Genomic DNA, 24,210 nt, shown 5'->3' with positions numbered 1-24,210 from the left:
ACTCACATCTTGCGTCTCAAATTCCCCTTTGTGTCTTTGGCTGTGTTGCATTTGTCCATGTTCACTTCTCACACCGAAGCAAACTCGATGCCCACGCCACCAAATGTATCCTTCTTGGCTACTCATCCAATAAAAAAGGATACAAATGCTACTGTCCAATTTCCAAAAAGTTGTTCCACTCCATGGATGTCACTTTCTTTGAAGACCAGCCTTATTACACCAATGTACAATTCCAGGGGAGAACCATAGTCAGGAATTGCAAAATTGGGGCTTTGTTTCTCTCATTGACAATACAGTTGATTCTCCTCCGAATACTTCTCCTCACAACACAATTCTTCCAAGAACATCACCAACTCCTTCCGTTGCCCATACTCCAAACTATTCAGTTGAATCACATGAGCCAAGAAATTCTCATCTAATCTCGTCAAGTCCTATCCACATTCCAAGCAAAGAGGTCCAACCTCATCATTCAGCCAAATCAAATGAGCCAAGAACTCCTCATCCAATCACTCCAAGTCTTGTCCCCATCCCAAGCAAAGAGATCCAGGTTTACTCAAGGAGAAAGAAACAACTAGCAAGCATTGAATAAGCCACTACACAAACTCAACAAGGTCAAGAATATGATCCGATCCCATTTATCCTTGAAAAAACACAGGAAGACTCTAGACTTGAACCTATTATGCAAGAAAATGTGTCAGATGATCTGAACATCCCCATTGCTCACAGAAAGGGGGTACGCTCTTGCATTCAACATCCCATTCACAATTATCTGAGTTACTCAAGCCTATCTCCTACACATAGAGCCTTTATCACCTCCTTGGAACAAGTTTAGGTTCCCACATCGGTCCAGGAAGCCCTACAGATTCCTGATTGGAAGGCTACCACAATGGAAGAACTTAGAGCACTTGAAAAGAATGAAACATGGAACCTCACAGATCTACCTCTTGGCAAACGCACAATTGGCTGCAAATGGATCTTCTTAGTCAAGCATAAGGCGGATGGAAGCATTGAAAGATTCAAGGCCCGCTTAGGGTTCACTCAATCTTATGGCATTGATTACCAAGAGACGTTTGCTCCTGTTGCCAAGTTGAACACCATTCAAGTTCTCTTGTCGGTTGCAGTAAATAAAGAATGACCTTTATTCCAACTTGATGTAAAGAATGCATTTCTTAACGGAGATCTAGTGGAAGAAGTATACATGGATATCCCTCCAGGATTTGAGGGCAGATTCACTAAAGGAAAGGTGTGCAAACTCAAGAAATCCCTTTAGGGCCTCAAGCAATCCTCTAGAGCCCGGTTTGACAGGTTTGCGAAAGTTCTAAAGGGAGATGGCTACACTCGGTGCCAGTCAGATCACACTCTATTTGTAAAACATTCAGCAGGGGGAAAACTAACGGTGTTAATAGTTTATGTCGATGATATTGTGGTTGTAGGAAATTTCATGGGGGAATCCTCTCCAGTGAATTTGAGATAAATGGTCTAGGACAATTAAGATACTTCCTAGGGATGGAAGTAGCAAGATCCAGCCTAGGTATCTCAGTCACTCAACGAAAATATATCCTCGACCTCTTTACAGGAAACAAGGATGATTGGATGCAAGTCAATTGCACACCGATGGATCCTAATACCAAACTTGGAGCACAGACAGACGAAATAAAAGTTGATCAAGGAAGGTACCAATGTAAAGTGGGAAAATTAGTCTACCTAACTCACACTCGGCCTGAGTTAAGCTTTGTTGTAAGTGTTGTTAGTCAATTTCTCAACAATCCCGCAGAGGAGCACATGAATGCTGTCTATTGGATTCTTAGATACCTCAAAAGAACACCAGGAAAAGGGCTAATGTTCAGAAAGCTTTTCACAGGGATCTTAAAATCTACACAGATGCAGATTGGGTAGGTTCTCTCACTGACCAAAGGTCCACTTCCGGATACTGCTCCTATATTTGGGGAAATCTCGTATCTTGGCGCAGTAGGTAGTAGCTCGCAGCAGTGCTGAAGCAGAATTTCATGCCTTAGCACATGAAATTTGTGAAGGAATGTGGCTGAAACGCTTACTTGATGAACTCAGAATCCGCCTTGAAGGTCCTATAAATGTTTTCTGTGATAATCAATCAGCTATAGCAATTGCAAAGAATCTAGTCCATCATGATAGAACCAAACATGTCGAAATTGATCGTCATTTCATCAATGAGAAGATTGAAAGCAAGATCATCACCTTGAAGCATGTTCCCTCAAGACAACAGGCAGATGACATCTTAACCAAAGCTCTCCATCGCCCTAATTTCAGTGAACTCAGCTCCAAACTAGAAATGTTTAGTATATATCATCTAGCTTGAGGGGGAGTGTAGGAAATCAAGCTAGTTATTGTTTTTCAGATGTTGACAACAAGGAATTTATGTTTTCAATAGTTGTTTCAGCTTCCTAGTCTATAGGAATTCCTATTTATTGTATTTATTTTTTAATATGAAGAGTCTTAGTTGTTTGTTGTATATATAGTCTCGTTCTATGTTGTAAAAGATAGATAATACAAAAATAAAAATAATTTCTCTCATACCATTTTCTTCACATTATTTTTTAGTAAAATAGTCTTTTTGGCAAGATATGAGTAATTACTTATACTGAGAATGTAATTTTGGGCTTTTGAAAAGACTCAATATTGCCTTCTTTCCCGTTATTTTCCTTTTCCCTCCTTGAAGAACTTTTAATTCAACGTTTAATGTTTTTTTAGGTCAACAGACCAGGAGAGCTTTATAATAACAGCTTGCTACATTCCATCAATGCTGAGATAACTAGTTTGGTTGGTTATTTATTTTGTGCTTGATTAAATTTGAAGTCATATATTAGTTAAACTTCTAGGTTTATTATCAGGTCCCTTATCTTTTAATTTAATGTTTGCACAGGAGATAACATTGAATGAGGTTCAGTTGCAACAAATCTTAATTCTGTGGGATTATTTAAGTACGTCACAATTGAGAAAGAAGTATGTTTTCATGCCAATGTTATTTTTTATTTTAATATTCTGATAAGAAAACGATAACAATTGTTGACATACCAAAACATGAAACAATATCAATACAAAGCATACAAAGGCAATTATATTACATTCCCTGATTGTCGCCAGCAGGATTGTTTTTACTGCCATGATTGTTGGTAATAAGTCCAGGCCCCCTTTTTGCTATGATACTGCTTTGGAGCAGCGGGTATGTAAAAAAAAATCAATAATGAAATTGCAATCTTTGTTAAACTGGATGAATCAGTTATTAAATTAGATTTAGTCTTAAATTGATGCATTTTTAACCTTGGCTGAAATGACAGAAAATAATAAAAATTTAATAACTTGTAGCTCTCAAAAATAATTTAATATTTGAGGGCAAAGAGGCTTCAGTAGAGGTTTTATGAGAGAAGGTCAAATTTTGGGTTGCAACTTGGATTTATAAAACAAAAGATGTTGAGGGACTTACTTTTCTAGACCTCTGTAGAGATTGGGAAAGCTTTCTGTACTATGTTTTTAGTTTGCAGTTTTTCGCTTAGTTTTGTCTTATTATTATTATTGTGTTGCTAGAGTTTTGTTTCTCTTTATTTTTGTATTTCCCAAGTTTTCCTGTTTGTTACCAAGGTTTTCCTCCGCCATAAGTGAGGGTTTTCAATATACTTGGGAAGAGGTCACTCATGCACATGTGACCTTTGTCTCTTTTTAAAAAAAAAAATAAAAAAAATCTTGTAGCTCTCAAAAACTCTATTTATAAATGCTAACATAAGCTGCAACTGAATTCTCTCTGGACTTTTTTACATTCAATTAAACAATGCAACTTCTAAATGACAAATATTTTACTTGCTTCATATATTTCTAATTTACTGATTTTCCTTGACCACGGTCCACAATTTGTTTTACATCTCTTTCCTTCATATGTATTGGAGCCATGGTTCTCTTGATTGTTTTTGTTATTTCCTTTTTAATAAAATTGTTTTGCTTGTCTTTTTGTTATATATATTAATATATATATATATATAAATATATTTGGAAAAACCTTCAGTGAAATTTGTTGCTCTTTCTAATTTCTTGTGGACAGAGCAAGTATTCCTTCGAAACTCGAAAGTTTGGTTTTATCTATTTCTTCTCTTTTGTGGCATATAACAATATCTTTTCTCATTATTACTTTATTGGCTTGTTACTTATTCATTTGAATGCATTATTTCTTTTGTGCCTTATCATTTCTTATATAATATTACCATTTTCATTATGATTCTTACCTTTCTTCTACTTAATCCATATTATACTTGGGGGAGACATCCTCAATTGAAACCTGCAAATTTTAATACCTGAAGTTGATATGGCTTTTAGTGGTTGTTATTTTTGTATCATTCAGGTATGGGCGTTATCGTCCTTGCTGCAACCCATCTTCAACAAGGCCAGAGGGCTGGCAAATATTGTGGTGGCATTATGCACAAGAGTCTGTTCTCTCGGATGTTCGTAAGAGATTAAAGAGAACATCGTGGAGATACTTTGGACAGAGAATGTAAGTCTTAACATATATTTATATATATATATATTTATTAAGATAGGTACCCGTATATTAATGGTGAACTTCAATTGTATATGAGTTTAAAGAACAAAACATGCTCTGGCATAAAATTGAAAAGAAAAAAAACAATAGTTGTCTTTTGGCTTTGATGTAAAAGATTTTGAAGGTGTTTTGTTCTTTGATCTTGCATGGGATTAAAGTGTTTGCTTGTGTTTGTTTTATTTTTTATTTTCTTTGTGGTTTCCACTTCCAGACTTTTTACGTGTTTTATTTTCAATCATTAATACTATACAAGTCTTGTTTCTTCTAAAGAGAAAGAAAACAAAAGAACAAAACATTCTCTGAAAAACGAAAAAAGCAAAATTGAGGAAAATTTGTTGGACAAAGGAGAGTGATGACAATATTTTTTTTTTTATAAGAACCAATGAATTTGTGGAAACTATATTCTTAGGAAAAGAAAAACAAGCCCATGGAAATTGTCTCCAGGCTTTGTTTACTCTATTAGTACTAGCAACTTGTAATGCGATTGTGATATTTTTTCTGGGATGGGATTTGTTGTGCTTTCAGGTTGGGGTGTCTCTTTTACACCTCATGTACAGTTTCTCTCTCACCCTTTATTACAGTTTCCTAACTTGTTGGCAATGAAAAATAAGGAACATTTAACATTGATTAGCTTTACCTTGTCATTTTATTTCTTCTCAATTTTACATATGTATATAATATATATTGTTTCTTCCTCGTTCAATGAAATTATTCCTTACATAAAAAAAGATCATTATTGTATCTAATTTGCTTATTTTAATAAAGAAAGTAACTTTCTAATTTTCAGAAGTAATCGTCGAAAATATGTGAACTTGTACAAGGCTAAGCTGTATTCTATTCAGCAGGATCAGGTATTTTATTTTTTCCTAATTGAATTAATGCCTTTTACGAATTTTCCAACTGGTTTAGTTTCATTGGTTTTCTGCTCAAAGTATTTGAGAATGTTCCTAGTTGGGTTATCTCATATCTTTCTTCTCCTTTTAGACTGGTTCTGTTGCCTTGAGATGTTTGGTGATTTGATTACGTTGAGTTTATTTTGTGGTGGCTGCTGCAGCATTATCTTCCTTGTTAGAGAATATTTTATGTATAAAAAGTTAATAAAATGATCCAAGTTTTTTGTGAAAAAAAAAAATTGATGTGTGTCATTAGGAAAATTGGGTAGCTAAGGATTTTAATGCTTGGTCTTTGTAATAAGAGGTAAAGAGAATTGTATTCACTTGTATTTCAATGAGAAATAAACATATATTTATATACAAACTAGGGAAGCTATTCTAGGAAACTATGAGAGAATAGGAAACTAATTAGTCCTAATTCATAGCTAATTTACAATTAATATAAACAACTAATATATATAGTTAACACTCCCCCTCAAGCTGGAGCATATAAGTTAATCATGCCCAGCTTGTTACAAAAATAATCAATCCGCACCCCATTTAATACTTTTGTAAAGATATCCCCTAGTTGTTCACCGGTCTTCACATATCCTGTGGAGATCAAGCCTTGCTGAATTTTCTCACGAACAAAATGACAATTAATTTCGATATGCTTAGTCCGCTCATGGAACACAGGATTAGATGCAATATGAAGAGCAGCTTGGTTATCACACCATAATTTTGCTGGTACTGAAGTCTTAAGTCCTACTTCAGTTAATAGCTGATAGATCCACATTACCTCACACACAGACTGTGCCGTAGCCCTATATTCTGATTCTGCGCTTGACCGTGACACAACATTTTGCTTCTTACTCTTCCAAGAGACTAAATTCCCTCCAACAACAATACAATAACCTGAAGTGGATCTTCTTTCCACTTTAGAACCTGCCCAATCTGCATCTGAGAAACACTCAATATGAGTGTGGCCATGATCTGCGTACACGATACCTCATCCTGGTGCTCCTTTCAAGTAACACAAAATTTGCTCTAACGCTGCCCAATGATGTATTGTTGGTGATGACATGAACTGACTGACAACACTAACTGAGAATGCAATGTCTAGACGAGTCACGGTAAGATAATTCAACTTTCCAACCAACCTGCGATATCTTTAAGGATCTTCAAATGGTTCCCCATCTTTTGTAAGGTGCACATTAGGACTCATTGGAGTACTTATGGCTTTGCTCCCAATTTTCCTGTCTCAGTCAACAAATCAACGACATACTTTCTTTGAGATAGAAAAATACCTTGTTTACTCCGAGTTACCTTAACTCCCAAGAAATACTTGAGCACCCCCAAATCCTTCGTGTGAAACTGAGTATGAATGAAGGACTTACTTTTCAGCATATTGAATTTCTCAACAGCCTGACTAAATTTACCAAACCAAGCACGAGGACTTTGCTTCAAACTATATAAAGATTTTCGAAGACGACAGACTCGCCCTAACTCCCCCTGAGCAACAAAACCAGGAGGTTGCTCCATATACACCTCCTCCTGAAGATCTCCATGAAGAAAAACATTCTTGATATCTAGCTGATGTAGAGGCCAATGATGAGTAGCTGCCATTGAAATAAACAATCGAACAGATGTCAACTTAGCAACAGGAGAAAAAGTATCACAATAGTCCACACCATAGGTTTGTTCATAACCCTTAGCAACAAGACGGGCCTTTAATCGAGCAATTGATCCATCTGGATTGACCTTAATAGTGAATACCCATTTGCACCCTATGGCTCGTTTTCCTGAAGGTAAATCAACCAAGTCCCAAGTACCATTGTTATTGTCATCTAAAGCATTCATCTCTTCTATCATTGCATCATGCCAACCAAGATGCGATATGGCTTCATGAACAGTATTAGGAATCGAAATAGAATCAAGGGAAGCAATAAAATAACAAGAAGAAGATGACAAGTGATTATAAGAAACAAAAGAAGAAATAGGATAAGTGCACTGACGTTTACCTTTGCGTAGCGCAATGGGAAGATCATCGCTTGACACCGGATCTGATAACAAAGAAGCAGGTGCAGGACATGAAACAGGAGGCAGACACCTGGTGTACACTTTAATAGGAGGCGGAGGCATGCCTGGAGTTGTGGCTGAGACAGGGTGAGTAATAGGAGACTCAACGTGAGTAGTGTCTGAGATAGGTTCAGAAATAGGAGATTCCTCAGGAAGTGGGTCAGGGGCGGAAGAAGTGATAGAATATACCAACAAATTATCATCCTCCCCCTGACGAGTAGGAATAGAGGAAGATGAAAAATAGGGTGTGGTTTCCATGAAGGTAACATCAATGGAGACAAGATACTTGTTGAGATTTGGACAATAACACCTATACCCTTTATGAAGACGAGAATAACCAAGGAATACACACTTCAATGACTTAGGATCTAATTTAGTGACATTTGGACGAACATCTCGAGCAAAACAAGCACTACCAAATATCCTAGGATTAACAGGAAATAATGACTTGCCGGGAAAAAGAGTTTTATACGGGATCTCACCATTAAGAACAGAAGATGGCATGCGATTGATAAGAAGACATGCTGTAGAAACGGCATCGGCCCAAAAATGACTAGGAACATGCATTTGAAATAAGAGGGCTCGTGCAGTTTCAAGAAGATGTCTGTTTTTACGTTATGCTACACCATTTTGGGATGCAGTATCAACGCAAGAGGTTTCATGAAGCATGCCATTAGAGATCATATAAGAATGAAATAAAGCAGATGTATATTCTTTGGCATTATCACTTCGCAAAGTACGAATAGAAACATTAAATTGATTCTTAATCTCAGCACAAAATATAGAAAACAACTCAGAACGATTTTTCATTAAATATAACCAAGTTACACGAGAATAATCATCAACAAAAGTAACAAAATACTTGAATCCAGGTTTAGACAAAATAGGAGAAGGACCCCAAACATCAGAATGAACTAATTCAAAAGGAACACTAGCACGTTTATTGACTCGTGGACTCGAACTAAGACGATGGTGTTTGGCAAATTGACACGACTCACAATCTAATGAAGACACCTTACTATATTGCAGACAAAGTTTCTTGAGCAAAGGAAGAGACGGATGACCCAATCGACAATGAGCCTCAAAAGCGGAAGTGACACTCGAACAAGCAAAAGAAGTTGGTGGCGGTATGCCAAGAACATAGAGGCCTCCAGATTCATGTCCTTTACCAATAATCTTCTTCGTCATAAGATTCTAAAATAAACAATGATCGGGAAAGAATGAGATGCAACAATTAAGATTACGAGTGAGTTGACTAACATAGAGCAAATTGAAGGATAAACTAGGTAAATGTAAGACAGATGACAAAGTAAGTAGGGGTGTAGGAGTAATAGTGTCAGACCCACGAACACAAGATGGTGACCCATCAGCTAAGGTAACAGTAGAAGTTGAAGTGTGAGAATGAAAAGTGGAAAAGAGATGGGAATTACCTGTCATGTGATCTGTGGCACCAGAATCAATGACCCATTTGGAGGATGAAGAGAGAAGACACGTATTAGATTTACCTGAATCGGCATCGGCAATAGCAGTGACAGAAGGACATGACGACTTGAGTGATTCTTGATATCGTGAGAACTTGGCAAATTCATCAGCATAAATAAGGACGGATTTATCAGTGGCATCAATAGTATTTGCAACATTAATAGAGTGTTGTTGCTGATTTTTAAACTGTAGCTTTCTACACTCATACTTAGTGTGACCTGGCTTTTTACAGTAGTTGCAAATAATGCCTCCAAAATCCGGTGTTCGAGTTTCAACTCTTTGTGAACGACCTCCTTTATGCCCAGTTGGAATAGAAGATTTCCTAGGCGTATAATTATTACGACTTACCAAAGCACTATTAAGAGGAGCAGAAGGAGTAATTTCCGTGCGAAGAATACGACTAAAGACATCTTGTAAAGAGGAAACATCAGAACCAGAAAGAACCTGTGCTTTCGCAGAATCAAATTCAGGTGAGAGCCCTGCTAGAAAGCTCATAATAGCCATCTGCTCTCGCTGGCGTTGTTGAACCTTCACATCAGTGCTCAATGGCAGCAACATATTAAACTCCTCATACGTCTTCTTAAAGGACATAAAGTAGTTCATAAGGGACTGATCTTGTTTCTCCACAGTAGAATGCTTTGCACACCTCATACATACGGGAGAGATTGCCTTTTCCAGAATACAAAAATTCCAAATAATCCATTAGTTCTTTAACAAACTCACAATGATTGATCAAACCAATTACCTCACTGTCAATAGAATTTCGGATTTGAAGGAATAAGCGAGCATCCTCCCTGAGCCACGTCTGTCTTGAATCATCTTTTTCTTTAGGAGGATCATCAGTCAAGTGGTCATCTTTGTCAATAATTCGTAGATAAAGTCGAACAATCTTACACCACTCCAAATAATTCGAACCAATCAGTTTATGGTCCGTGATTTTAGACATTACAGGAACCACATTAGATGAAACCACGGATTTCGTCTCCGATTTATTCTCAGCCATAACTCTTTAAAGAAACACAACAGAAAACACGAAAAACCAATGTAGAATCACAACAAAGATAGACTAAACCCTAATTTGTGTTTATGGAAAACCCCAAAATAAAAAAAACCCTAATTTTGTAGCAAAATTTGAATTTTATAGACTAAGCATGGTGGGCCCATAGCCCACAGGTCTCAGGATCGGAACCTGCTCTGATACCATATAATAAGAGGTGAAGAGAATTGTATTCACTTGTATTTCAATGAGAAATAAACATATATTTATATACAAACTAGGGAAGCTATTCTAGGAAACTATGAGAGAATAGGAAACTAATTAGTCCTAATTTTTAACTAATTTACAATTAATATAAACAACTAATATATATAGCTAACAGTCTTGTTCCGTTTTATTAAGAGATTGGAATCTCTGGATATAATTTAAGACGATTCCCGCTCATCTTCTGTAACTTTCCTCCTATTTTTATTAATTGTATTGTAGTTTCTTATTTTTTTTTAAAAAGTACGGAATATGTGAACTAAATTTAAGAATAACAGTAAGTGTCTTAGTTTGATTCAGCAATTATGCTGCTGCAATTTTGTGTTAAATTCATTCCCAGTATGAAGTCATTTCACTTCAAACCCCAATTTATTTTTTGTATTATGCCTGACCTTTTCTGGACCTACTTATTCCTTTTATACAACAAAGGTTTTCAAAATGGGTGTGATTTTTATACACATTGTATGCATGCATTTATTTTCTTGTAGTTTTTTTTTTTTTAAAAAAAACCGCAAACTTGTATTAACAATAGAAGATTAATACAAGGGAAAGTGAGTGAAAGAAACCCACTAAACAGAAACAAATATTAACAAAAGAAGTCTAAAAATTACAAAAAGTTCTGCCGATCTCTGATAAAATCAGAGAAAAGATTTTTTTTTTAAACTCTTCAACATTATATAAACATACATGACTGCCCAATTTAGTGAAGTAATGTAGAACTTAGAAGTTTAACCTTAATTATCAAAAATGGAATAAAGGAGTTCAATTGATGAAACCTTCTATCTCAGAAACTGATAGAACTTTCTTAGGTTAGAAACCTTCTTTCTCAGAAACTAAACACAATTGATGAAATCCCTCAAAGAAAACACTTTATTGATATCAATGGCAAAGAATACAGCTAGCATTCGAGAGGCTAGGCTCTCCAAAATTCACCTTTCGAGAGGGTTGCTCTCTCCTTAGACCAAATCTCTCTATTTCCCAGCTACCCTTACAAATGAATCCCCTCGCCCTTTATATAGGTTCTGGACATAATAACAGAAAACCAACTAGGATCCTCTAATTACAATACAACTCAGCCTGCTAAAAAAAATTGCCAACTAGATAAAAGAAGGGAAACAATAAAATAAAACCAACCCTACTCTAGTTATACTCGTGACCACCTATTATACACAAACTGTATGGGAGGCTTATCATTAACTTCCTTGGAATGGGGTAATTTGGAGTAGGCCTAGTTTTCTGTTCTGTTTTCCTTTTCCCTTTTGGTTGGAGGACTCATTTTTCTGTTCTTTAGATTTATTTCTCTCTGTCCTCATATTAATTTTTCCATACTTAAATTTCATTTATTTTTCTTACATTTGCTTGTCAGACAATTGATGAAAATGTTCTTGGGGAGTTGGAGCATATGGAGAAAGAATTAGACATCGATGATATTTTAAGTTATAGGTCTTCTGCTGAATGCAAGCTTCAGGTATGCGGCACTACTTGATGGGCTGAGTACAGTATTGTATCATGTCTTTTTATTTAGGTTATTCAGATGCGATTGCTTGTGTATTAGTTCAATATTTCTGCCAACGAAATTGTGACATCCCTACAGGAACTTTTGTCCAATTCTTCAGCTTTCAATACAAGTGTGAACAGTAGCAGTGTTCTTTCGGATAGGGCAAAGAATGATGAATGTTTGACAGGTAGATCCCGTGGGTGGTTGAACTGGCTCTCCCTTGGAATGCTTGGTGCTGGAGGAACAGATGACTCTAGTCAATTTTCTGGTGTTGTTTCTGATGAAGTCATACAGGTGTCTCTACTTAAGTCTGGTTACCCTTATAAAAAGAGAGTATTTTTTTTTAAAAGTACTATCTTGCTACATACATATATGTATGTATGTATGTATGTATGTATGTATGTATGTATGTATGTATAGGATACCTAAAATATTGTTTTTTGAGCAGGACATATATGAGGCAACAGAGTTCGTCCCTTTGACTGCACCTGGTGCTGATGCTGCCTCAGATGATCAGATCTATTTCTGCGCAATAAAATTTCACATTAATCACGTTTCAACAATGCTGTGTAGCATGTATGGCTCCTCTTATTTGCTCCTTTTCTAACTAATAATAGTTGTTTGTCACTTATTTAATCCATATTGCACTAGAACTTGTGTAATTTAATATGAGTGATTGCATTTATTATGACAAGGGCAGGATATTTTGCCTTTTTCTTTAGCTTCATTTATTCATTCACGACAACCATTTGATTTTTTTTAATACTATTATTGTTTAATTTTTTTTAGGAAATGCGGCAAAGAAATTGCTCAGTTGGTTTTAAGTGAGTTGATTATTGAGTGTAAACTTTGGGAGAACTCTGCAACCATTGTTACTATTATCAATTCTGGGGAGATGTTTTGTCCATCTAACAAGAAAGTACTTGTGCATATGAAAACGGTCTCTCTCTTTTCTTTGGTTGTTGTTATTGTGTTTTTTAAATTCCTGATGATCCTTTTGTTTGTTTTGCTGTCTAGTTATTAGAAAAGCTCATGTTCCTTAAAAAGTTTGGTTCGTTTTGTAGTTGTTGGTTTGAGGAATTTTTAGTGCAGCCTTGCTGTGAAAAGAAATTTCTATGCTTATTTTGCTTGTTTGGGGTGGGCTAATAATGTGTAGTTTTCTTTTGCTTTTTGTAGCTTTATATGTGACTATTGCTTTTCTTACACCAAATATGGATTTTCCTTGATTTCATTTATTTTCAGGTTACTAATAAGAATAACTTGGAGGAGTTTGAGCATCCTTCCTTAAAGTTTCAAGTGGATGCTTCCTCAAACCATGAGGTTGGGCTTTCAGTAAAGGTATTCTTCTCTCTTTTTGAAAAAAAATTATAATTAATTAATTATTTAATAATGTACCAGCTGTTGGTTACATAATTCTAGATATTTAGCTATGTCATGTATTTATGATTGTTTTATTTCTTACTATTTTTTAACTTCTAACTCAGGGCTTGGTTCAACCAGTTGAAGTTACTTGTGATGCTGAATCCCTTTTAAACTTTATGGAATTTTTTGGCGTATTCAATTCTTTTGAATCTCAGTATCAAAGGGTAAGCATTATTATAAATTTCCTCTGTTAGGATATATTGTTTTCTTTGGGATATGATTCAGTGTCTGGCTTTTGGATGGAAATGTAAGAATGTTTATAAATTGGCATTGTTGTAAAAGAGTATATGATTTGGTGTGTGTTTTTTTCTTCAAAGTTTTTCTGGTGAAATTATAATTGCTTGTCAATGTCATGTCTCCTTACCACTCTAATAAGCTATTGCATGGCCTTCCTGACCATGAGCTTTTCCTATAGACACCTGATGCATAAATATTATCTACCACAGGTCCTGTCATCACTGAATGGGATAAAAGATGTTGACAGTCGTCTGCAATCGAAAGCTGAGTAAGTGTTCTTGTAATATAAAGACTTTGAGACTCTCTAAAGCATATTACCATTAAACGATTGAGCCTGACAAAACTATCATCCTCCAATTAAATTTAACATGTATTAACTATACTGGCATGTTGTCGCAGATACATTTTGTCAAGTCATAAGAAGGTCTCATGGGATATTTCTGTCAACAATATTCTCATAAGCATTCCTTGGGAAAATAGAGCAAAGGAGCAGAATAACTTGGTAATTTTATTAATCCTCTCGTAGCTAATAATTTCTTTCCCCCCTTATTTCAATTTTCTTGTTTTGCTTATTGATTGTTTTTGTGTTCCATTATTTCTCTAGGACAATTTTTACCTTTATGGAGATTTGAATATTTCTAGATTTTGTTATATGAGTGCAACCATTAAAGAAGTTTTGGAAAAAAGAATTATACGGTTCAATTGTGTGCTTCTCCTATTACTCTTTGTTTACAATTTTCATTTCATTTTAACATTTTCTATTAGTACCTCGTATTTTATTATTTAACTGTAAACTTTCAGGTATTTGAAGTTGGAGCTGTTATATTTATGACTAGAAGTGATTCAGAAAATCCTTTCTTAGAAGATGCTAAACAATTGTATGCTCTGGGAAATTTGAATTCGTTTCTCAGCTCTGATTTTTCTGCATGCTTCCAACTTCAAGATTTCAATGATCACTTTGAAGCCAAAATAAATGATTTGGAGGTTAGCTTTTCTATTTTTATTAGCTATTCTTCATTTTATTTTGTTGATTTTTGGGCGTAACTAATATCATTTTTTTTTCTTCATGAAGATTATGCTAAGAATGCCTTGTCATTCTAAACCAATCTCTATCATCGAGAAATTTAGTGCTTCCATTGTGTTGACACGTTGCATTATTTCAGATGAATCAATATCAAAACAATTGAAGGTATCGTTTCTTGTATATCTTTTATATAATTTAGTATCTATGATATTTTATTTTGTGTTTTAGCTAATTACCATTTTTTACCTCAAGTTTAAAAAAAAATCAAAATTGACTCTGTAATTACTGAAAAAAGAAATAAAAAAAAAATTATTTGCAGCAAAAATTCTCAACCTAACCCACCGTTTGTATTTAGTCACCTTCCTGAAATTTTTTGTATTTAAATCCCCAACCTTTTAAAATGTTAGCTTCGTCAGTCCTTTTCACTGTTCCATCCAAATTTTCAGTTAAAAACTTGGGTTCTGTGGCAAAAAATTTCAACCTATGCATCCTTTTACACTTAGGTCCCCAACTTCAAATTTTTGCATTACTTTTTTTTCCACCAAACAAAGATATAACTTCAAATTTATTAAAAAAAATATTTCATAAATTTTGTTAGCAAAATGCTTGTGTCTTTTCTGTTAAATAAGCTCTAGCAGCGTAGCATCTCCCCATCAGGCTTCCTGCTTGACATTGCTGTTGTCTGCTGATTTAAGTAAAATCAAATGCATGTACAAATGTGTTTTTTTATTAAAATATTTATAATAAACTAAGATTGTTTGAATGGGATTGGTGTGAATTTGTGAACTAGGGCTGTTGAAGTGAATTGTGCTAAAATTTCTTGTCTTACAATGTCAGGTTTATATTAGTGTGGTGTCACTTTCTGTATACTTTTCTCCGGCGGTGTGTGTTGCTGTTCTGGGATTAATTGCACATCTTTGTACCATGCAACTGCACTCTGCAAATGGACCAATAGTTTCTGATTTTGGTTTCTGTGTTGATTTGAAATTGGAGTCAGTCAGATTACTAGTTAACCTTGCAAACGATGGAGAAAACAGCTTAGCCCTCATATTTTCCCTTCAAGAATTGTATATCCAGTATGTACTCTTTACTTTTATTGTAGTTTTCTATATATTTTATGGATTCAGCCACATGGTCAGCGTGCATGCAAGTGCATGTTCGGATACTTGAAATACTGTTCCTTTTAGTTGAACAAAATTTTGGTCTTTCTTAGCTGCTTTTGTACTCAACATCCAAAGTAATAATTTTAGTTCTTTCAACTTGTCCTTGTTATCCAAAGTTAGTGCTCTGTTTTACAAAATGCAGGTATGCCTTTTTATCCTTTGAAGAGTGCTATGTCTTCTTAAAAGCATTAAATGTAATGACTTCATCGTTGAGAGGTGAAAGTGATGGGCGTATTGTGTTTTCTTCTGGGAATCATGTACCTACCAATTCTGCACAGGACATTAACATTGGACATGGCAATAAACGTGAACATCATGCTGATAGAAGTTTATCTTCTGAAGGATGCTTTATGCTATTTTATGAAACTGAGAATACAGAGTTTTCTTGTGTCAAATGTACCATATGCTTGACTGATGCTGATTTTCACTGCTACCCAGATGTAACTGGATTGCTAATTGTATTTTTCAAGAGTCTATCTGCACATGATACTTCTTGTGACGGTGAAAACTCCAATAGCTCTTCTGTATATGCTGAAGATACAAAAATATTTCCTGGGTTCAGCTTTCAAAAGTTTGGCCTTTCAAACTATTTTGAGAGTGGATCCCCAGAGCATGCAAGCATCCCTTTAGATCGTTTTCCTTTTATTACCATATCCAGTTCTGGTTCCCTTGGTAATCTGGAGAGTTCTTTGCTTTATTCCAATCGTGAATGGAGAAAATATTTCAATTTAAGGGACAAGAGAATCAGATGTCCAAAGTTTAATATGAAGAAGGAATCTAAGAATGATCATGTTCATTCTGCGGCATCACAATCGATGTCTGATACAGAAGCATGTCATTTTTCTACAAGCTCTGAAGCAAAATCAATTCCTGGTGCAGCTTATTTTGATTTTAGCCTATGTGGAGTCAGTCTGCATTTTCATGATTCGTCATGCATTGTTGGGACAGTCACCCTGCCTAGTGCTATTTGTTCTGTACTTGTTTATGACGACTGCATGGAAGCTCTGTGTTCTTTGGAAGGATCGATTCTTACCTCATCGTGGTGGACAAGGAACTTCCATGAGTTTCTATGGGGTCCTTCAACACCAAATTTATCTTCTATTATAAATGTAAGGGTAAGGAAGAACAAACTGGGACCAAGTTCTCATGTAGAAGTAGGACTCAGCTTTCAACATGTTTACTGCATTTTACCTCCTGAATATCTGGCTTTGCTAATTGGTTATTTTTCATTATCTGATTGGAGTATTTGTTCTAATGAAAATCATGGAGGTGAAAGGAGTGAAAATGATGAGACTGAAAAAGAGGGTTCTATTGTATACAAGTTTGAGATACTAGACTCTCTCTTAATGTTGCCTGTGGAAAGCAGTGAACCTCAGTTTCTAAAGGTTGACATTCAACAGCTGTACTCTAGTTTCATTTGTAACGGCAGCTCAGATTATGTTCTCAAGGGTATTCCACCTGAATACCTGGTTCCAGCACCTAAGCTCGAAGAAAAAAACATTTGTTTAAATATATTTGGACGGGACTTGTTCCTATCGTTCTTATCTTTCAAAGATGATGAATATGATTGCTTTAAGTTGGACAAAGATGCTAACTGTGCATCTGTTACTTTGTTGGCACCCTTAAGTGCTGATATCTGGATTAGGTTGCCACATCAAAGTGAATTCGATTGTAAAACTACTCCATTAACAGCATGCATCCTGGCAAGGGTTACAAAGTGTCAAGTTCTGGCTGATGGTAGGATTTTCAACTTATTTACACCCCTTTTAACCGTGATCCTACATCTCACTGGCCTGTTATATTTTTATATGTTTTTCATTCATTAAACATATATACTTATGCATCTTTTTTTTTTTTTTATCTCTTTACAGATAATCTTTTTTTTCCTGGGATCAAGGCACTCTTGGATGTTATAAATCAGTTTTCTCTTATTTCCGATCAATCGAAATGTTTCAAATATGATGTTCATGAGTTTCTTCATTTGAAAAAGTGTTTCAAAGAGAACAATGCAGCTTCGCCTGTTGCCTCAATTATTTCATTTACAGAAGTTAGATGTTACGTTAATTCATTGTTGATAAAGTTTTATCACTTCAGAGGAGACTCAAGTGAACTTCTTGCTAATGCTGAAATGCAATTTACATTATCTGCAGTTTTGAAAAATGACATTATTTCAAGCTTAGATCTTAGATTCTCTTCCCTGGAGTTGCTTTCGCTACCTAATTCTGCTGTGTTAGCAAAATGTACATCTCCATCCTCAACCTCATCTGTTCTTGACATTTCATTTTTAGAAGTAAACCAAGCTGAAACTGAACTATGTCTTTCTTTTCCATCTCTTGTCATTTGGGTACATTTGTTTGAGTGGGTTGACATCATTGACGTCATTGTTTCGTATGCTGGACTGTTGTCCAAAATTGCACCCTTGGATACATCGTTGAATAATTTAACTCTGGGTGAAGTTGAAAATTTGGATAATAAGCTACACACTGTTTCTCCAGATTCTCTTCGTTCTTCAAGTGCTTCAACCTATTCTGCATCTGGGAGCACAAAGCAGGATTCTACTATCTTGACTGTGAAGTTGGACAATGTCTCCATTACATGTCATCTTCCCATGTGCATCAGTAATAAAGCATGTGAAGAATTTCTGGTTACTAAAGATAGAAGGGAGGACTGTCCAATTGTTTCATCCAACATGAGAGATAGAAGTGACTTGAAATACATTTCTGTTACTGTGCACAGTAAAAGCAGTGAATTAGTTTTAGAGGGAAGACATATGAAAGTGAAGGCTAATATGGAAAAGTGGATTAGCACTATATCACTTTGTGAGGATGGGAATAATTTATCTTGGCCTCTTTTTCAGATGTTTCATGTTTCTATAGAGGCTGAGGTTAGCCATGATGTGATGCAGTCTGTCCATGTCAGAGTAGAGCTTCAGTGCGACAATCTAAATGTTTGGCTTTCTCATCATTTTTTCTATTTTTGGCATGGTGTGACATTTGTCATTCCTGAGGGAGGAGGACCTTCTCAGTTTCCTCTTGGTGGTATTGATTTTAGAATCAAAGCGAGAAAAGTTTCTTTTCTTCTAAGTGATGGAAGGGTATGACAGCTTTCTTGACTATTTGGGCTTTCTATGTTTCCTGTTATTTATATTCTTTTACTCGTGTATATGGGCATTTTTAAGCAATTCCATTCCCATTCTTCTATTTTTTTTTTAATTCGAGCCTGTTCTTTGAATCAGATTTTCATTTAACGATCAGTTAATTAATGCAAATAAACTTTTTTTTTGCAATGAATTAATGCAAATAAACTTGAACAGTCTAATTTAATTGTGGGTTTTGTCATGCTAACTCTTCCTATTTTTCTTTCATCAAGTGGAGTTGTAGTGGACCACTGTTTGAAATTTTTGTGAGGAACATGGTCCTGAATGGTAAAATGATGGAAAGCTATATAGAAAGCTTAGTTACCGGTGAGATCCAAATGAACTACAACAACATTCACAAGGTATGTAATATTTTTTTTATTAATTATCCTTTCCCAATACAAACAATACCATTCTCTTATCTGCTTCTAATTGCTGAAGGTCTTCTGGGAGCCTTTTATTGAGCCTTGGCAGTTTGAAATTAATGTGGCAAGGAAACAAGAAATGAGTCTGAATAACACTATGGTGACAGATATACATCTCAATTCGTTGGCACAGCTTAACTTAAATGTTACAGAACCCGTCATTGAGGTATTCATATCAAAAGTTCTTATGGATTTTTTGTTTGGGGAAATTAAGTGGCAAGCAAGGTGAACTGCAAAGCAGTAACTCCTAGTTTGTTTAAATTTTATTGTTGTGTGCTTCATACCTAAAAATACGCTTGAGAAATCTTGTCTGTTTATCTCACAGTTGGGTGCAAAAGCTTGACGCTGCCCTTAAATTATCAATATCTTAATATTTATCTCTTTTTTTTTCTCTCTTGCAGTGTGTTTTCAGGACAATTGAGATGGTTAAGGACTCTTTGGGTATAGTTGAACCAAATGATGTTCTTGAAAGCAAGAAATTGCTAAATTCAAATCATAAACATATGTATGCTGGAAGATATGCACCCTATGTACTTCAAAATTTGACTTCTCTGCCTCTAGTATATCATGTTTATAAGGGGCCTTTTGATGAGTTTGATGTGACAGAAATTAAGGGTAGAAGATCTGTAGAACCAGGTGCTTCAATTCCATTATATATTAATGATACTCCTGAGGAACAACTTTTTCATTTTTGGCCTGCCAAATCTTCCGACAGACTTGCAGAGCAGAAATTAAGTGGTGTTGCTCATCATTTTATAACTATTCAACTTGATGGAACTTCAATGCCTTCTACTCCTATTTCTATGGATCGTGTAGGGCTTACGTACTTTGAGGTTGATTTTTTCAAGGCATACAATGAAAATAGCGGAGATCATAGTAGGGATACCACTTCTGGTTTTGTAGTACCTGTTGTGTTCGATGTTTCAGTGCAGCGCTATAGCAAGTTGATACGATTATACTCAACAGTATGTACTTTATAAATCTATGCTATGATGTTTGTTAATGAACTTGAAGTTCCACTAACACTTCATATATGCAGGTTATACTTTCAAATGCGACTTCAGTTCCATTAGAGCTGCGTTTTGATATTCCTTTTGGTGTATCCCCAAAGGTATTGACAAACAACCAGTTGATTTGTGTAATCACCTTGCATAGAAGGCTACTTATTTTTGTGATGGCATAATAGCAACTGAACATTAAATGTGCTGTTTCAGATATTAGACCCTATATATCCTGGCCAAGAGTTACCTTTGCCTTTGCATTTGGCGGAAGCTGGTCGGATCAGATGGCGTCCACTGGGAGATACCTACCTCTGGAGTGAAGTCTATAACCTTTCGAACCTTGTTTTGCAGGAAACTAAAGTTGGATTTTTTAAATCCTTTGTTTGCTATCCTGCTCATTTAAGTGATGATCCATTCCGGTGTTGCATATCAGTTAGAAATATCAGCCTGCCATCTAGGAAAAGTTCTCATATCAAGAATACAATAAATACACCTGCCAAAAGTCGTGGCGAAAATTTGAAAAAGGTAGATGAGTCAAATAAGCGGTTTATTCATGAGTTGACCCTATGTACTCCTCTAATGGTGAACAACTACCTTCCCAAGGAAGTATCACTGGCAATTGAAAGTGGCGGGGTTACCCATTCTGCATTTCTTTCAAAGGTATGTAATGCTATGTGACTAAAGACATGTTTATTTTACCTTTCTACTTGTATGATTTGTATAGAAGGTAATGCCATTATAGAAGATATTTCTTTTGCCATCTCGTATAGGTAGATGCTTTCCTTCACTATGTTGATCCTTCTCATGACCTAGTGTTGGGAATTAGTATGTATGGATTCAAACCAACATCTCTGAAGTTCCCACGTACAGAGACATTCTGTACGATGGCCAAGTTCACTGGAACAAAGTTTGCCCTATCTGAGATTATTGCTTTTGATCCAGACTTCTCAAATGGTAAGTGTTTCTTCTGTTGAATCTTCTGTTCAATTATTAATTTACTTGGAGATCTATTAATGGTGTTTGTTATGCTTTGGTCAGGTCCAATATATGTTACAGTTGAAAAGATGATGGATGCATTCTCCGGTGCCAGGGAGATTTCTATTTATGTCCCCTTTCTGTTATATAATTGCTGTGGTTTTCCTCTTCTGATTTCAGAATCTGGGAATGAAATAAAGAGAGCTAAGTGCATTATTCCTTCATCATATGATATGAGTGAGCAAGAATTATGGAAGACAAAAGATGGTTTGCGTATGGTATCCTCACATGCTTCAGATCCTCATGGAATAGAATATCCTTCTTCAAGTCACCTTATCTCTATTAGGGATGATTTTAATCCACGCAGACAAAGGTTTTACGAGCAATCAAATGAAAATGACTTTGATACTCGAGAAACTTCCTTAAAAAGTTCAAAGAACAGATTATCATGGTCAGGCTCTGATTTGTTTTCAAGGAATTCTAACTGCATGGGTTATGAGCATGGAAAAGTTGGAGCATGCATGTACTCTCCTGTTCCCTTTTATGCTGCTGAGGAACTAATGGTCACAGTAAGTAAAGCTCATGGTGACAATAACATGCCAAAATTGTGGTCAAGCCCATTTCTTCTTGTTCCACCCAGTGGTTCAACTACTGTTATTGTTCCCCAAGCATCACAAAATGCTGCATTTATGATTTCTGTGACATCTAGTCCTGTTGCTGGGCCACTAGCTGGGAGGTCGAGTGCTATTACTTTTCAGCCTAGGTAACATTTTTGACACATTGCAGCATTAAGTTCTTCTCTTCGTATTCTTAGTGTTTTTTTTTTTGTTAAATCTGAAGTACAAACAATTCTCTGATGATTCTTTTTTTGATAAAGAAGAGACATAAATATCCTAGGGTGGGTACAAAATAAAACACTCTTTAAATCAGAATTGATCTTGCCCTTTTGCAAGATTGGATACAAAATAAAACACTATCTTGTCTAATTACATTATAAAGTAAACTAAAATAGGAAACTAGAACTAAACAGGAGACAAGATATCACAGCTGTTATTAGTAATGCATGCAGTAACGAGATATGCTACAAAATTTATAACAGTGATACATGGCTGATATACCATTAATGGCAGATCTTCTAAGGTTTTTCTCCTGACAAAATTCTTACTTTTGCAGATATGTTATTAGTAATGCATGCAGTAATGACATATGCTACAAGCAAAAGGGTACTGACCATGTATTCCGTATGCGCGTAGGAGAACATTCTCATCTTCATTGGACAGACACAACCAGGTATATTTGCCTTGAATACCTTGCAACGTATCTTGATCTTGTAATAAGTTGAAGGTAGTTACCTAGCTTCAATGCAACTCATTTTTATTTACTAATTAAGACTGATCTGTTCATTAATTGTTTCCATTTAAAATAGCCTCTTTTTTTTAAAAAAAAAAATGCTCATTCCTCTTAGTATGTATTTCAATGCTGTGCAGGGAATTACTTGTTTCTGTTAGATACAATGAACCTGGATGGCAATGGTCGGGAAGCTTCTTGCCAGATCATCTTGGTGATACTCAAGTGAAGATGCAGAATTATGTTTCTGGTTCATCTAGTATAATTCGAGTTGAAGTGCAAAATGCTGATGTTTCTGTTAGAGATGAAAAGGTTGTTGGAAGCCTCCATGGTGAATCTGGAACAACCCTGATTCTCTTATCAGATGATGATACAGGGTACATGCCCTACAGAATTGATAATTTTTCAAGGGAGGTTAGTGTGCTTTTAAATTGATCTATCAATAAACTACTCTTTTAATTACCCATGAGTGTTATGTGAAGCAATCTAGCCTAGCAATTTGCTAGAGTTTCTTGCCTCCTAAAGATGGCAGGCTTCAAGAGGTGGACAAGTGTAAAAAAAATCACTTTTTAAGCATACTTCGTTTGGATTACAATAGGTATCTTAGTGTTGATTTTGCCTCCTGTTGGCATCCATTTTATTCCTCTTAATAAATTTCCTTGTTTATGAAATATATATATATATATATACACACACGATTATATAATAAGAAAATTAGAGTTTATATGCTTTGTCATCGCCAAATTTGTACTAATATTCTCAAAATGCCCCAAATATCCCTCTTACCATAAATTATTCCTTGTAACTTGTAAACTGTCCAGCTCTTTCCTCTTTCTCTCATCTCTCATATCAACCATCACTCTTCATTGAATATTATGATTTTTTCGAGAAGGGATTGTGTTATTTTAATATTATGAGTGTATTAGTGAGTAATTTTTATTCCTTTTTTTGAATTGCGCTAAAAATCTGTAGGAAAAAAAAAGTTTTGCAGTCAGGGTATGGAAATTTTTGCTTAAAAGTGTGCAAAATGGTGAGAAATAATCACCTCCTCTATATTTTATTTTCTGATACACAATATACAACCTAGGGCTAGAAATATATATAGGCTATACAAGTAACTACATTAATCACAGAATAAGAATCTGTGCAAAATGGTGAGAAATAATCACCTTCTCTATATTTTATTTTTTGATACTCAATATACAACCTAGGGCTAGAAATATATATAGGCTATACAAGAAACTACATTAAGCACAGAATAGGAATCAATTCCTATATCCCAGGGAACACAAAAGATCAAACATTAATACCCTATTTTTCTAACTGTCAACACTCCGCTCAAGCTGGACCATAGATATTGATGAGTCCAAGCTTGTTTACAAGAAAATCAAATGCTTGTTCGGATAGTCCCTTTGTGAGAATATCAGCCAGCTGTTGATCAGTATGCACATATCTAATGCTGATAATTCCTCATCATTTTTTTTCTTTAATGAAGTGACAGTCAACTTCCACGTGTTTAGTTCTGTCATGATGTATAGGGTTATGTGCAATGTTGATGGTAGATTGGTTGTCACAATAGAGCTGAATAGGAGCTTCATATTCAATCTTCAATTCTTCTAGTGGACGTTTGATCCATATAGCTTCACACACTCCATGTGCCATGGCTCTATACTCTGTTTCTGTACTGCTTCTTGTGACCATTGTTTGCTTTTTACTTCGTCATG

At 35.4% G+C, this 24,210-nt stretch overlaps 1 protein-coding gene across 4 annotated transcripts in view; it reads left to right on the top strand.

Moving 5' to 3' along the window:
- The window catches only part of LOC133822610 (uncharacterized), a 41,296-nt gene that overhangs the window by 6,118 nt on the left and 10,968 nt on the right, over nucleotides 1-24,210 (top strand). For 2 of the 4 annotated variants that reach the window (XM_062255001.1, XM_062255000.1), the window contains exons 10-35: nucleotides 2,728-2,796; nucleotides 2,900-2,979; nucleotides 4,367-4,516; nucleotides 5,352-5,415; nucleotides 11,625-11,726; nucleotides 11,853-12,050; nucleotides 12,205-12,332; nucleotides 12,546-12,696; nucleotides 12,999-13,094; nucleotides 13,241-13,342; nucleotides 13,625-13,683; nucleotides 13,815-13,917; nucleotides 14,217-14,399; nucleotides 14,488-14,604; nucleotides 15,277-15,515; nucleotides 15,745-17,339; nucleotides 17,474-18,696; nucleotides 18,972-19,100; nucleotides 19,180-19,329; nucleotides 19,565-20,128; nucleotides 20,203-20,274; nucleotides 20,378-20,824; nucleotides 20,935-21,118; nucleotides 21,203-21,902; nucleotides 22,313-22,429; nucleotides 22,627-22,900. In XM_062255001.1, the coding sequence (XP_062110985.1) occupies nucleotides 2,728-2,796; nucleotides 2,900-2,979; nucleotides 4,367-4,516; nucleotides 5,352-5,415; nucleotides 11,625-11,726; nucleotides 11,853-12,050; nucleotides 12,205-12,332; nucleotides 12,546-12,696; nucleotides 12,999-13,094; nucleotides 13,241-13,342; nucleotides 13,625-13,683; nucleotides 13,815-13,917; nucleotides 14,217-14,399; nucleotides 14,488-14,604; nucleotides 15,277-15,515; nucleotides 15,745-17,339; nucleotides 17,474-18,696; nucleotides 18,972-19,100; nucleotides 19,180-19,329; nucleotides 19,565-20,128; nucleotides 20,203-20,274; nucleotides 20,378-20,824; nucleotides 20,935-21,118; nucleotides 21,203-21,902; nucleotides 22,313-22,429; nucleotides 22,627-22,900 (7,296 nt within the window). The remainder of the gene's footprint in view (nucleotides 1-2,727; nucleotides 2,797-2,899; nucleotides 2,980-4,366; nucleotides 4,517-5,351; nucleotides 5,416-11,624; nucleotides 11,727-11,852; nucleotides 12,051-12,204; nucleotides 12,333-12,545; nucleotides 12,697-12,998; nucleotides 13,095-13,240; nucleotides 13,343-13,624; nucleotides 13,684-13,814; nucleotides 13,918-14,216; nucleotides 14,400-14,487; nucleotides 14,605-15,276; nucleotides 15,516-15,744; nucleotides 17,340-17,473; nucleotides 18,697-18,971; nucleotides 19,101-19,179; nucleotides 19,330-19,564; nucleotides 20,129-20,202; nucleotides 20,275-20,377; nucleotides 20,825-20,934; nucleotides 21,119-21,202; nucleotides 21,903-22,312; nucleotides 22,430-22,626; nucleotides 22,901-24,210) is intronic. The other 2 variants (XM_062255002.1, XM_062255003.1) reach the window with 2 other exon arrangements.

The sequence above is a fragment of the Humulus lupulus genome, chromosome 3 (genome assembly GCF_963169125.1).
Source record: "Humulus lupulus chromosome 3, drHumLupu1.1, whole genome shotgun sequence".
NCBI classification, from domain to species: Eukaryota; Viridiplantae; Streptophyta; class Magnoliopsida; order Rosales; family Cannabaceae; genus Humulus; species Humulus lupulus.
The sequence above is the reverse complement of the archived record's forward strand: the minus strand, read 5'-3'. Positions and strand labels throughout refer to the sequence as shown.